The sequence below is a fragment of the Leishmania braziliensis genome, chromosome 14 (assembly GCF_000002845.2).
Source record: "Leishmania braziliensis MHOM/BR/75/M2904 complete genome, chromosome 14".
In the NCBI taxonomy this organism is placed as follows: Eukaryota; Euglenozoa; class Kinetoplastea; order Trypanosomatida; family Trypanosomatidae; genus Leishmania; species Leishmania braziliensis.
In genome coordinates, this window is record NC_009306.2 from 217,216 (window position 1) to 230,086 (window position 12,871).

The window sequence follows — 12,871 nt, forward strand, 5'->3', positions numbered from 1 at the left end:
GACCCTCAAGCCCCCAAAGGGGGAAAACCAGCAAGAGAAGTGCCGGGCGAACACAAATAAAGGTCAGCAGAGTAGTGAGCAAAACCCAGCGACCCCCTTTCACTTGACGATGCCCTCTTCTTCTCGTTTTCCCTTCTTCCCTTCCCTTTTCACGGTTTTTGTGAGCGGGCTGCATCCACTTCTGCTCCCAAGTGCGTTCTCTTTCGTTGTCTCCAGCTGTCCTCCGCAGCGACGATACCGCCTTCGCTTTTCTTTTCTCCCAGAAGAGAGAGAGAGAGGCAGCGAGGAAGCACCCGAATCAAGACGCGCGCAGCCAGAAGAGTCAACGCAGCAGCCGCAGCAGAAAGATGAAACATGTCTGTAATAGGGCTGATGCGTGCACTGTGTGTGTATGTGCGGGGAAAATGACAATCAAAAAAGGGAAAAGCGGAAAACAACAGCAAAGGCAAATGGGGCCCAGAAACACATTCATGCACACACAAGAAGAGAGAGAGAGAGAGAGAGAGCGAGCGACAGAGAAGTGGCAGCATCGCGGAGAGCGAGATAACAACCATAACAGTGGGGAAAGCAAACGGAAGGCAAAGTAATAATGGTAAGTAGAATGTGTCCACACCGCTGGTGCTGGCAAAAAGAGGGCTGTGGGTGAGTGGGTGGGTGGGTGGGGGGGGGGGGGGCTGTAGTACTAATGACGATGAGCGAAACCGCCGTCTTTTTGTAATAACACACACACACACACACACAGACAGACAACGTGCATCAGCCGACTTCGCGCCCACAAGTATACGCAGAGACAGTCGATATACCAGAAGGTGAAGTGGGCAGATCAACCCGCACTTCCTCCTTCCGAGACACACATACATATCGCACATACCTCATGGGCCAGGTGGTGGCCTATGAGGAAAGGCAGGGGATGAGAGGAGGTCCGGGGTCTGCCGGTGGGAAAGAAACGCGTGTGGGCGTGCGTGGCTGTCTGTACTTCAGGCTGGCCCGTAGACAGTTGGCTGGGGCTTGCAGCGACAAAGCGCACGAAAAAACAATAGACCCGAGATGCAAAACATATGAAGAGGAAAAGGACACAGTGCAGCGACAGCACTCTTAGCACACATACCTACACCCATCACCGTGTGTGCGGGCGAGCAACTGTGAGAGTGAAAGAGGCTACTGGTGCTTCTTGGACTCGCGCGCAGCCAGGCCCTCCGCGCCCTTGATCAGTTCGCGGAGACGCAGCACGACAGCCGTCACGTACATGACGAGGGCCATGCGCACATTCGCCTGCATCGTCATGCACCCGCGCTTGTCCGTGTAGTTCATGAGGCTGGCGTAGACGGAGAGTGCGCTACAACCGATCCACTCCATCATGTCCAGCGCCACGATCGCGCTGTTCAACTTGACTGCTGCTGCGGACTTTCCATGGGCCTGCGCGGTATCCTGCTGCATGTAGACGAAGTTGCGGGCAGCAGACATGACCATCGTAAGGGTGGCGATCATCGTGAAGCAGCTGGTGCCAATGCTGTAGGTGTGCCAGAAGTAAAGAGCAATGAGCCCCTGGAACCACCAGTGCGAGGGCTGCACGCGGCGCACCTGCTTCTCTTTCTGCGCTGGAGAGGCGACAATGTAGTCGCGCAGGATCAGGAAGAACGTATCGAGCTGCTCCACTACTTTCACCATCACCGCGGCACTGAGGGCGAAGGCGACGTAGCCCTTGTAGATGCGAGTGTCATCCCAAAGACACATAACCTCAAAGAAGGAGTTTGCCAGGAGGGACTGCGCCATGGCGGGCACCAGCATGCAGGAGATGGCGGCGCCCGCGATGCTGACGACCAGGTGGTACATGGAGGCAGCAGTGTAGCATGACTTGAGCGCCGCCACCATCTCCTTGTTGGCGCCGTTCTGCTTCGCTGCGGCATTGGGGGCCAGCGGCTTACGCGCGTTCCACCAGCTCAGAATGCGGTCGCCCTTGCCCACCATGACAAGGTAGAAAGATGCAATGTATCCGACCAAATCAATGTTCTTGAGCAGGTACGCCTGCAGCGGGTAGCCATCGAAGTTGACGATGTAGTCGATGAAGTTGGCCATGACGCTGACGCGTGGGAGAGAGAGAGGAGGAAGAGGGCTGATAGTGATCTGCTGATGCTAGTAAGGGAAGGGGTGGGTGGGAGAGAGAGAGAGCGGTGAACAGATGTTTTGCGTGTCTCCGAGGATATCTTCGACCAAAGAGGGAGACTGAGGTGGGCGAAGGGGCCGGGCAGGGTGAGGAGGGGGAGGCAGGTGGTGACGTGCGGCGAGAGAGACTCTCTGAAAGAGAGGGAGAGCAAAGAAGAATGCGGAGTACTCGAGGAAGGCGCAACAGCAGCGCATCACCTTTGTGCGCGGTTCTTCGGTGCACGCGGCGTTGAAAGCGGTGGGTCAAGGAGGGCGCACCACTAGAGGACTCCATCCAGCGTGCCTCTTCCTTCACTCGATGCTCCTCCTTTTACATACGTAGTTTAGCTGCCGAAAAGAGCAAGAGTGGGGAGTCGGAGAGGGTTAGGGGGGGGGGGGGAGTGTGCATTGCACTAGAGCGCCCGCTCTTTCCGGTAGCTGTCGCGCACGCGCACCATTGCCCAGGTACGAAGACACGCGCCTGGAGGGAGATGAACGCTCCAAGGCCTCCCCCCTTTTTCTATTTTCTTGCTTTATGGTCTCCTTTGTGCGTGTGGAGGTCCCTACACGACACCATTACCATCGACGTAACATCTTCGCTACTTCGCCGGCTCTTCATGTGCCCAGTCAAACTGTGCGCCTTTTTCTCGCTCACCTCAATGCCTACACGGACACAACGCAGCCCATCCGTGCGCCCTGCTTTGCACCACACGTATACGCTGGAAGAGAGGAAGAGAGAGAGAGAGACGAGACGAGAAGGGCAGCTTGCGGAGAGTACCAGGGAGGAGAAGGTGCGTTCAACAGGATGACGGATGCACATGCGAGGGGTGGAAAGAGAGAGAGACACGGGGCAGGCGTGAGGGGAACACGTTCACGCTGGAGAGGAGGACGACCAAACAAACAAACAAAAAAGACAAGACCAAAACGTACCGCAGACGAGCGCAGGACTCCCGCTAAACAGCTGAAGTACCCGCCACCATCACAGGCGCACTTACCCACTTACACAAAAGGTGCGCAGATGAAGCTGAGGCACACGGATAATCATTGATGAGGAGGAAGAGAATATGAGGACAACATGAAGGCAAGGTAGGGTTAATTTTCGGGGGGCGTCACCCAGGCGGACCTGAAGCACGCAGGCGCACTGCGCACTGTGTGTGCCCCCTCTTAGCAAAGAAATGATCCATAGGCAACGAGGAAGCCAGAGACAGACAGTCGATGAGAGCGAGCGAGCGAGACATGCAAGCGTCTATTGCAGCACCGCGACGTGGTGTTGCATCCATGCATGCATGTACACATACACGCCTTCCTCTTCTTCCACTGTTCGTTTCCTTTTGCTCTCCGTGTGCTTGTGTGTGTGTGTGTGTGTGTGTGTGTGTGTGTGTGTGTGTGTGTGTGTGCGTGTGTCCACTTCTGAGGCATCCCCTCGACCACCACCACCACCAGCACCACCACCATCTCAGCTTCTTCGCTTAGTTGTCTTCAGAATCTATCATGTAGATCCAGAAGAGGTTTACATAAGGGATGAAAATAAAAGCAACAACAACACAAACAAACCAGTCGAAAAAGACACACACACACACACACGGACACACACACACACACACACACACGGACAAATCAGTCCTGCTGTTCTGATCCCCATCAAACATGATCGTTCTTCTCACTCCATGAGGCCACACACCTTCCTTCGCTTTGTCCGTCCGCACATCGTCTTTTAAAGCCTGTCTTCCCTAAAAGCGTCGCTCTCTCTCCCTCCCTCATAAGCCCACCTGTAGAGGCACACACCAGCAGTGCTGTTAGTCGCCAAGGGGGAGTGAGGGTGGAGGAAGAGGAAGAAGAGAGCATGGCCTGAAACTAGGAGAAAGCGGCAAAGACAGAAGGAATGCAAGAACGCTGGGCATGACTGGTAGAAGAGCAAGTGCAAGAGAAAGAGAGAGAGAAAGAGAAGTGAGGAAATAAACAAGCTAAGAAGAATGCTTTGAATATCAGACTGCGCTGCGATGTGCTTACGCGGCCTTCCTCGACGGGGCGGTAACAGCCGTTGCCTCGCCAGCCGGCGCCTTGCGTGGCAGCACGTACCCCTTCACAAACATCTCTGAGAAGAGGTAAAAGTTGAAGATGTAGATCACCAGCTGCGTGCGGGCGGTGGAGATGGACGTGCCGCTGCAGGTTTTGGGTTTTGATGTGCCCTCGGTGAGCTTCTGGAGGAGTACGTAGCCCGACACGAAGAGTCCACCAACCATCTGCGTGATCTGCAGCAGCGTGATGTACATGGCGAACGGCTTCACCAGGCTCTTGAAGCCGGCCTCTGACAGGAAGAAGTAGAAGTACATGATGGAGTGCACAAAGTAGTTCATGGCAGCGGCGCAGATGAAGATGCTCGTCCCTTGCTGGTAGCTGTACCACACGAACAGGTACGTCGTGACGTGGTGGAACCAGGAGAGGAAGCTCAGATTCACGCCCCTCATTAGCAGAAAGACCGTGTCGATGAACTCGGGCACCTTGGAGATGGCGAACATGCCCATGGCGAAGCCAACCTTGGTGGTGTAGAACTCGTCCTCGTGGAAGGTGCAGAGGGTGTCGTGCATGCCATCCTTCATTAGATGGCGCAGTAGTGGCGGTGCGACACGCAGCCAGCCGTAGAGCGAAAAGGCTGAGAGCGCGAGGTTCCAAAGCGCCCACGCCTTCTTGATGATGGCCACCGACGGCTTGCCGTGGAACAGGGCCTCCATGACCCGCGGACCAGTGAAGACGAAGGCGAGGTATGCGCCGGCGATGTACACGCACACATCCACGTTGCTTGCCAACCACTTCTGCACGGCGTGGCCGTCGTAGCGTTGGTCACCGTAGTTGTCGAGCCACTGCATCTTGGCTTGGTGTGTATATGGCTGTTTCGGTTCTACTGGATATATCGACTACGAAAAGCAAAAAAAAGAAAACAAAGACAAACTGCAGCGAAGGTACACCTGTGCGAGTTCTCTGGAGTCCCGCTGCGTGTTCAAAACAACAACAAAGTAGTCGTATACGTGCTTACGCGGACGCACTCTATTCTGCAGCACAGCAGCTATTTGCGTAAGACTGAACAGCACGATGTACGGAGGTGCAACAAACAGAGAGGGAGAGAGAGAGAGGCAGAGTAAAAGAGAGAGAACACACACGTACACACGTACACGTAGGTGTATGCATATACAGCAAGGCTCAGCCTGCTGCGCTGACGGCGTCGCCGCGACACCACCAACACCAACCTCCCTGAAACAAGAAAGCGCAGTGGATCACCACGTGTTCGAGTGTGTGGGTTCGCTTCTCCCGCGTCTCCCTCTCTTTTCAGATGTGTGTGTATGTGTGTGTCAGTAGGTCCGTTAACTCCGGCGTTGGCTCCCCAAGCTGCTGCTCCGATGTAGATGCGGCAACAGAGGGCCATACATTACGAAGGCAAGAGGGCCACGTGCAGGACGTTGCACCAGCGGCAAACAGTCGGCCCCTCTTTTTAATTTCCTCGCTTTTTTTTTTTTTTGCTCACCTTTTTGTTTTTTCGGTTTCTCATGCTGATCTTTTGGTGGTGTGTACTCTTTTTGCACTTCGATGCGCGTGCGTCTGTCTGCCTGCCTCGTTCCCCTCTCTCTGTGTGAGCGTGTGCGTGCGAGTCCCTCTTGTTTGCTCTTTTCCACCCCCCCCCTCCCCTCCCCATTTGTGCACACCACCGCAGGGCACACACGCACACACAGCCGAAAAACGAGTGAAGGAAGGAAATCAGAAGATCGCCACGGACAAGTCACCCACACAGAGAGGGCGACAGGCAGTCAGACACACATGCAGAAAAGGGGACTGTGTGTCTGTGCGCATGTGTGTGGGGAGTTGGGCTCGCACAGGAGTAGACGGAGAACGTGCCTCACTACTTGTACGAGCTCAGAATGAAAGAGAATACAAACAAAACAACCCATCAGAGAAGAAACTAGGCTGCGCATACACACGCACCTGTACGTGTGTATGCGCATTATATCAGTAAAGGGAGGGAGAAAGGGGGGGGGGTGAGGAGAAGGCGAATTAGGAAAGCGAGAAAAAGAAGAAAACCCACAAAGAAGGAGAAGAAAAAGATGGCGAGGGGAATGTGTGTGTGTGTAGATGTGGGTCCGGAGATTCCACGCAGGAAGATCAGGATCCCTACTCCATTCTTCCATTGCCTGCCTCCTTCTCTTCCTCCTCCTTGCGTTCATGGTCGTCTTCGTTCGCTCTTTACTAACCGGTGAGGAGGGGAGGGGGGGGTTGTTTCGCTCCCCTCTCCCTCGCTTCTATTGACGACTTTCTCTGTGTCTTTCGTCACACCGCCGTTTCACCTTTTCCGTTCCGGGGGTGCCCTTCCCCCCCCCCCCTCCCTCACTCTCTTCCGACCTCGTCACTTTCCCTCTTTAGGTGAGGGAGGGTGAGGGAGGGAGGGGGGGAGGGGAGGCGACCTAAACAAACAAAGGCCAACCATCCAACAGGAAAAGAGGGGGAAGAGGAGAAAAAGGAGGAGGGGGGGATATGGAAGGTGGCATTTGGGTGTGGGGCGGGGTCCGCCCAGCTGGGGGAGGGGGAGGGGGTTGCAGCACCCACACCCACGTCCACATCCAAAACAAAGAGGGCTGGTGAAAGGGAGCCCAGCGAGAACACGAAAGGCAGGCTAAGAAAAGAGATTAGTTTGAGGAAGATGTGATTTGAGGGGGGAGGGGGAGGGGGAGGAGGAGGAGGCTGTACTTCACAAGACGGTAAGAGAGGGTGAAAGGAAATGATGGGGGGGGGAGGGAGGAGAAGAGAAGAGAGGGGGTATTAGATGTACATGCTGCCGCCACCGTTGACGACCTCAAAACTAGCCCCCCACACAAGTACATCACTCGAACACCTTATGGAGTAGGAGGGGAGAGAGGGCGTATCCCTGCATGTGCGAGGACGGTACATGTACACTATTTCCTGACCGAGACGTAACAGCACTGGAAGGATGGATGTGGACGCGTGTGTGCGCCAGAGAAGGAGAGTCAGAGCAAGAGCAGAAGCAAAACAGAGAGAGAGAGAAGAGAACGCAAACGAGACTTTTCGTTCTCTTCGTTTTTTTCGGACACTACATCGCTTCCCATCCTCTCTCCATATCCTTCCTCAACACCTGCAGCAAAGACTGTCGCTTGCAATCACACAGGCACACAACCACTCGCAAACACTCACTCACTCACGGGTACACATCAGCACATACGACATCCACACAGAGGTGAGAAGAAGCAAAGAGGAGCATCTGTGCCTCTTGCTTCTTCGTCCCTTTCCCTGTTGAGGCCGTGGAGCATGACGCGGGTTCGTTGTTCTGGGCCGTGCCGCGTCTACCTCTTTCTTCCAACTCCTACTCTTCGTGCCAGCGTCGTCGATGACAGCCCCCCACCTGCTAGTCTCTCAACGGCATCACGTCTTCCTGCTACGGCTGCTACTGTGTGCTTCTCTTCGACCTTCACAAGTATGCGCCACGGGCAGGCTGCCCCACTCAATAACGCCATCACCCACGCAGCGAGTAAGCAAGAGGCCCAGGAGAAGCCACACACACACACACACACACAATAGATGCCGCACAAAGCAGTGGAAGCGATGTCGAGAAGACAAAGACATCCATAAACACATGTGCGCTCGAGCAGAGCTGCGGCGAGCAAAAGGGAGACGGGCGTGGACACACCCACGCACCTACGCCTACATGTATGTGCACGCGACTCCCTCGCGCTTGTTTTCTTTCGTCTCTCGTTGCGTCTCTTTCCGGATCCCCACAAAACCCGCACCCGTCCAGGGACGCACGGCGACGGATGATGCCCAGCCCACACCCACACCCACACACACACACACACAACAACAACAACAACGTAGACGCTTCGCACAGGTACACAACCACAAATCATGCAGACAGAGGTCCGAACAACAGACATCGCAACCCAACGGGCGATGAAAATCACAACCATGCGCGCCTGGAAAGGTGGCACAAGAAGAGGGGAGCTTAGTCCGCTTTCTTGGCAGCGCGCGGGCGCACATGGTTGTTCATGAACATCTCGCCGAACAGGTAGAGGAACGCTGTGTAGATGCCGAGCTGCAGGCGGGCCGTTGCCATGGTGGTGCCAGAGCACGACCCTGTCATGCCGTCGGTGATACCTTGGTCAGCCAGGATGTACTTCTGGACAATGACGTAGCCCGACACAAACATCACACCGACCATCTGCGCCAGCTGCAGCAGCGTGATGTACATGGCGAACGGGCGGGCGAGGCTCTTGAAGCCGGCCTCTGACAGGAAGAAGTAGAAGTACATGATGGTGTGCACGAAGTAGTTCATGGCAGCGGCGCAGATGAGGGTGCTGCTGCCGGTCTCGTACGAGAGCCACACGTACAGGAACATGGCGGTGTGGTGGAACCAGGAGAGGAAGCGCAGCTTCGTGCCCTTCAGGACCAGGAAGAAGGTATCTCCGAACTCGGGGACCTTGGAGATGGTGAAGAGGCCTAGCGCTACGCCGACGTCGGACGTGTAGAACTCATCTGGGCGGAAGGTGCAGAGGGTGTCGTGCAGGCCGTACGTTTTGAGGTTGTACAGCAGCGGCGGCACCACGCGCGTCGTGCCGTAAAAGGCAAAGGCGGACAGGAGGATGTTCCACACGGCCCAGGTCTTGTTAATAACTGGCACGAGGGGGCTGGTCTTGGCATTCGCGGGCAGGTTCAGGTACTTGGACACCAGCTTGGGCGCCTGAAAAACGAAGGTGATGTACCCAACGGCAACGTAGATGGCAATGTCGTGGTTGTCGAGCAGCCACTGCTTGAAGGCGTAGCCATCGTAGTGGTTGGCACCCCAGTTGTCGACCCACTGCATGATTGCTTGTATATTCCTGTCGTTGCAGTTTGTGCGTGCGTGTGCGTGTATGTAGCGACGTGCAACGGTGGTAAGAAGGAGCGAGTTCAGACAGGTGTCAGCTGCGCCGTATTGATGAGGGTGGGAAGCAGCAGAGGCGGCGGCGTGCGCGAGCGAGACAACACACAAAAGAGTCTAGCGGCTAGTGGCGGCGGTGGTGGTGGCGGTAAATCAAGAGAGAGACGGAGAGGGGAGGCGTAGGGAGGGCTTACATGTGCTGCGGATGATGACGCATGCGCTTTAGAGGGACCGTGGTCGTCGAAAGAGGGAGAGCGTGTGCAAACATGAGAGAGAGAGGGAAAGTGGGGGAGGGGGGGGGGTAAGGAGGAAACAGAGAAGCGAGCAGTAGTGTATGAGAGGAGGAACGACGGGAGAAGAGGGGAGAAAGGGTTGACTTGGTGCCTCCAACATAGGGGGGGCATGTGCCGCATGGATACAAGCCTGTGGAGATGATGACGCACACACGCACAGCCAGGTCTTTCTAGTCGCTTCAATCGACCTCTAGGGATACGAGTACGGTGCGGCAATGTAGCACCCGAAGGTGCCCCAATATGCACGCACGCACACCCACCCACACACACAAACGCACGTAGACAAGCTTCGATAGGATGAATGTGTGTCCTTCACTTTCTGGCCATTTACTCGGATGCTCACTTGCTCAGCAGATGCAGGCGCGAAGACGAGGTGGTGGGTTGGGTGAGGCCTTCCGGCAACCCACCGCCGCTACAGCAAACGAGCAATCATACCACCGAACAAACAAAGAAAAGCGCAAAGGAATAACTTTCAGTTGCCTCTCTCCGTGCCGTCTGGATCACAGCTTCGGAATCGTGTCCCGCCGCTGTACGAGGCTGACATGGAGAGAGGAAGGAGGCTGAGGGAGAAAGATGAGAGTGAGTATCACTGACTGCCCAACATACCCCCTTCCCCACCATAAACACTGGTCTACGTTAGGAAGATGAGAAGTAAGGAAAAAAGAGAAACAAAAAACTCAGACAGCATTGCTGCATCATCAGCATGACACTCCCCCCCCCCTCCCCCAAAAAAGACAAAGCTGGAAGAGCAGTGACGGGGAGAGAAGGGAGAGGCTAAACAGCATGAGCAAAGACAGGGGAAACAATAAGTATATCATGCGTTGCTTTTATTCCTACTTCCTCACCTCACTGACTGTCCGCTTGCTGAACGACCGCTCCTTAGTGGTGCTTCTTACTAGCGGGGGCGGTAACGGCCGTTGCCTCGCCAGCCGGCGCCTTGCGTGGCAGCACGTACCCCTTCACAAACATCTCTGAGAAGAGGTAAAAGTTGAAGATGTAGATCATGCACTGGCCACGCGCCAGCGCCATCGTTGAGCCGTTGCAGCCCTGCGGATCCGCCTTGTGGTGAACTATGAAGGAGACTGTGAAGTAAAGGCCCACCACCATCTGCGTGATCTGCAGCAGCGTGATGTACATGGCGAACGGCTTCACGAGGCTCTTGAAGCCGGCTTCGGCGAGGGCGAAGTACGTGTACATGATGGAGTGCACAAAGTAGTTGATGGAGGCCAGCACGATCCAGATGCTGGAGGCCTGCTGGTATGCCATCCATGCGTAGAGGAAGATGGTGACGTGGTGGAACCAGGAGAGGAACGGGAGCTTGCGCTTGCCGCCCATGATGAGGAAGAAGGTATCGCCGAACTCGGGCAGCTTCGAAAGGGAGAAGAGCCCCATGGCAACACCGTGCTTGCCAGTGAAGAACTCGTCCTCGCGGAAGCGGCACAGTGTATCTTTCTGGCCGTACCTGCGCAGGTTGTTGATGAAGAGGGGAATAGTGTGGTACACGCCGTACATCGAGAAGACGGCGAGACCGACGTTCCACAGACTCCAGCACATCTTGATTAGCTTCGACGGTGGGTTACCAGAGAAGATAAAGTCCACCAGCTGCGGACCCTTGAAGACGAAGGTCAGGTAGGCGGCAGCGATGTACACACCGATGTCCACATTGTTCGCCAGCCAAGTCTGCACGGCGTGGCCGTCGAAGTGGGTGATGAGGTAATTGTCGAGGGCCTCCATCCTTTGCGCAATGGTGCACTCGATCTAGAGAGGCGTTGCGTGCGCGTCTGAGCTTTTGTGGGCAGACGTTCGCACGGGGCAGTGCAGAGAGATGGACTACAGCCAAGGAAGGGAACGCGATGATGAAGCGACAGCGCCAGGAGTGGTAAAATGATGGCACAGGCGTTAGAGAAGGTGAGCAAGTGAGGCTTGGCTTTCACATCTGTGTGTGCGTGTGTATGCGTATGAGAGAGGTGGTGGCAGTAGGGGTCGATGGGTGATGGGGTCGAAGCGGAAACAATGAAGAGCTTCCCATAATGAGGACATTCGCCTATTTCTTTCGGTTTTATTTTGCTTTCGCAGCTTGTGATGCATGCAAAAAAGCCCATACGTACACACACACACACCCAAGCACTACCAAGCCGTTACTCTCGCAGAGACGAGTGTGTGAGGCACTGAATTTCTCTGCCGCGCGCCGACACTACGGGTTGCTCCTTTTTTCAATCGTAGCGTGCGTGTGCAGCCAACGAAAGGGGGAGGATGAGTGCACGTGCGTGTGCGTGTGTATCCCCGGGAATGGCCACCAGCTTTGATGCGCCGAAGACGAAAATGAAAAGTTGGCAGAGGACACACATGCGCGGAGGGTAGAAAAAGGTGAGCTCGACGGGGATGACAGGAAGGAGGGGGAGGGGGAGGGGAAGGGGGAAGGAGGGGCAGACGAAACAACGAAACAACAGCAACTCCCCCTCAAAGGCTGCAAACAAGACTGCGCGGACGCACGCACACACCTGGGCTAAGGAGAAAAAACCCATCCTCCACACACACGAAAAGAATAGAAAAGAGAGGAGTCTGCTGCACATACACACACCCACACCCACATGGAGATCACTTTTTCAACCCCCATCTCCGTCGAGCAGCCACAGCTGAGGCTAAGGAGATAAAGTAAGCTCGAGATGGAGCTAGTTAGGTGGTTAGGCGCTGGGGTAGTGGTGAGGGGGGGGGGAGGGGGACAGTATGTGCGCCCCTAGGAAAAGAGAAGAACGAAAGGAAAACGACCGCCAACTTGTGGAGCCGCCGCGCTTACGTTCTGTTATACATTTTTCCTCCTTCCCCCCTTTTTTGGTATCTTTTACGTATATTTTGTAATACTTCTGCGCACGTACTTGTGTGGGTGCCAATGGTCGTGGCGGTAGTGGGAGGCAGGGGGGGGGGGATGGGGATGGGGAGGGGGTGACGAAATCGCCTGAAGCGGACAACACAGAATATGTCGTTAGTGAGCCAACACTGCCCTGTATCACGTTGACTTGTTCAAGTATTCTTTGCCTTGGCGCGTGTCATCCTTTTCGCTATAAATAAATAAATAAATCCCATCCTAACAAGGGCGCTATTGCATAGTGGGCTTGACTTCTCTCTCTGTTTCACACTGACGGTGGTGTGTGTGTGTGTGCGTTTGCCCATGCATGCGTCATTCCCCACCCCCAGTTTGTAAGGAGAAAACGTAGAAGGTAGAGGAGGAAAGCACAGAACAGGCGCGCCTCGCTCCCCCACTCGCAAGCCCTTCTTTGCTCTTGTGCTTCTCTTTTCTGTAGGCCCGTGCCTTTCCGACGCACCGGCAGCAGCAGCAGAGTCCACAAAGACTCCCCCTCCTCACCCAGACACAGACACCGCGGAGAAAGATGTCAGACGGACGCAGGCTTTCCGAGGGGTGAAATAAGCTTTCCCGGCGCGGCCTTGCTTCGGAGGGGTGTCTCGTATATTCCGATGTGCGTGAGTAAGGGACGGAAGGCCAATACAGCAGCAGGGGTGG

The 12,871-nt window shown here is 55.3% G+C and overlaps 4 protein-coding genes across 4 annotated transcripts; all 4 read right to left on the minus strand.

Moving 5' to 3' along the window:
- Nucleotides 1-1,158: 1,158 nt before the first annotated feature.
- Nucleotides 1,159-2,076, minus strand: LBRM_14_0620 (hypothetical protein, unknown function; the record flags this gene model as incomplete). The annotated part of the gene is made up of 1 exon (XM_001563304.1): nucleotides 1,159-2,076. One exon carries the CDS (start codon nucleotides 2,074-2,076, stop codon nucleotides 1,159-1,161), a length of 918 nt encoding a protein of 305 aa, XP_001563354.1.
- A 2,072-nt stretch (nucleotides 2,077-4,148) lies between these two features.
- On the minus strand, nucleotides 4,149-5,009 carry LBRM_14_0630 (beta-ketoacyl-CoA synthase; the record flags this gene model as incomplete). The annotated part of the gene is made up of 1 exon (XM_001563305.1): nucleotides 4,149-5,009. One exon carries the CDS (start codon nucleotides 5,007-5,009, stop codon nucleotides 4,149-4,151), a length of 861 nt encoding a protein of 286 aa, XP_001563355.1.
- A 3,134-nt stretch (nucleotides 5,010-8,143) lies between these two features.
- Nucleotides 8,144-9,001, minus strand: LBRM_14_0640 (beta-ketoacyl-CoA synthase; the record flags this gene model as incomplete). The annotated part of the gene is made up of 1 exon (XM_001563306.1): nucleotides 8,144-9,001. One exon carries the CDS (start codon nucleotides 8,999-9,001, stop codon nucleotides 8,144-8,146), a length of 858 nt encoding a protein of 285 aa, XP_001563356.1.
- Nucleotides 9,002-10,230: 1,229 nt separating this feature from the next.
- Nucleotides 10,231-11,085, minus strand: LBRM_14_0650 (beta-ketoacyl-CoA synthase; the record flags this gene model as incomplete). The annotated part of the gene is made up of 1 exon (XM_001563307.1): nucleotides 10,231-11,085. One exon carries the CDS (start codon nucleotides 11,083-11,085, stop codon nucleotides 10,231-10,233), a length of 855 nt encoding a protein of 284 aa, XP_001563357.1.
- Nucleotides 11,086-12,871: the final 1,786 nt, after the last annotated feature.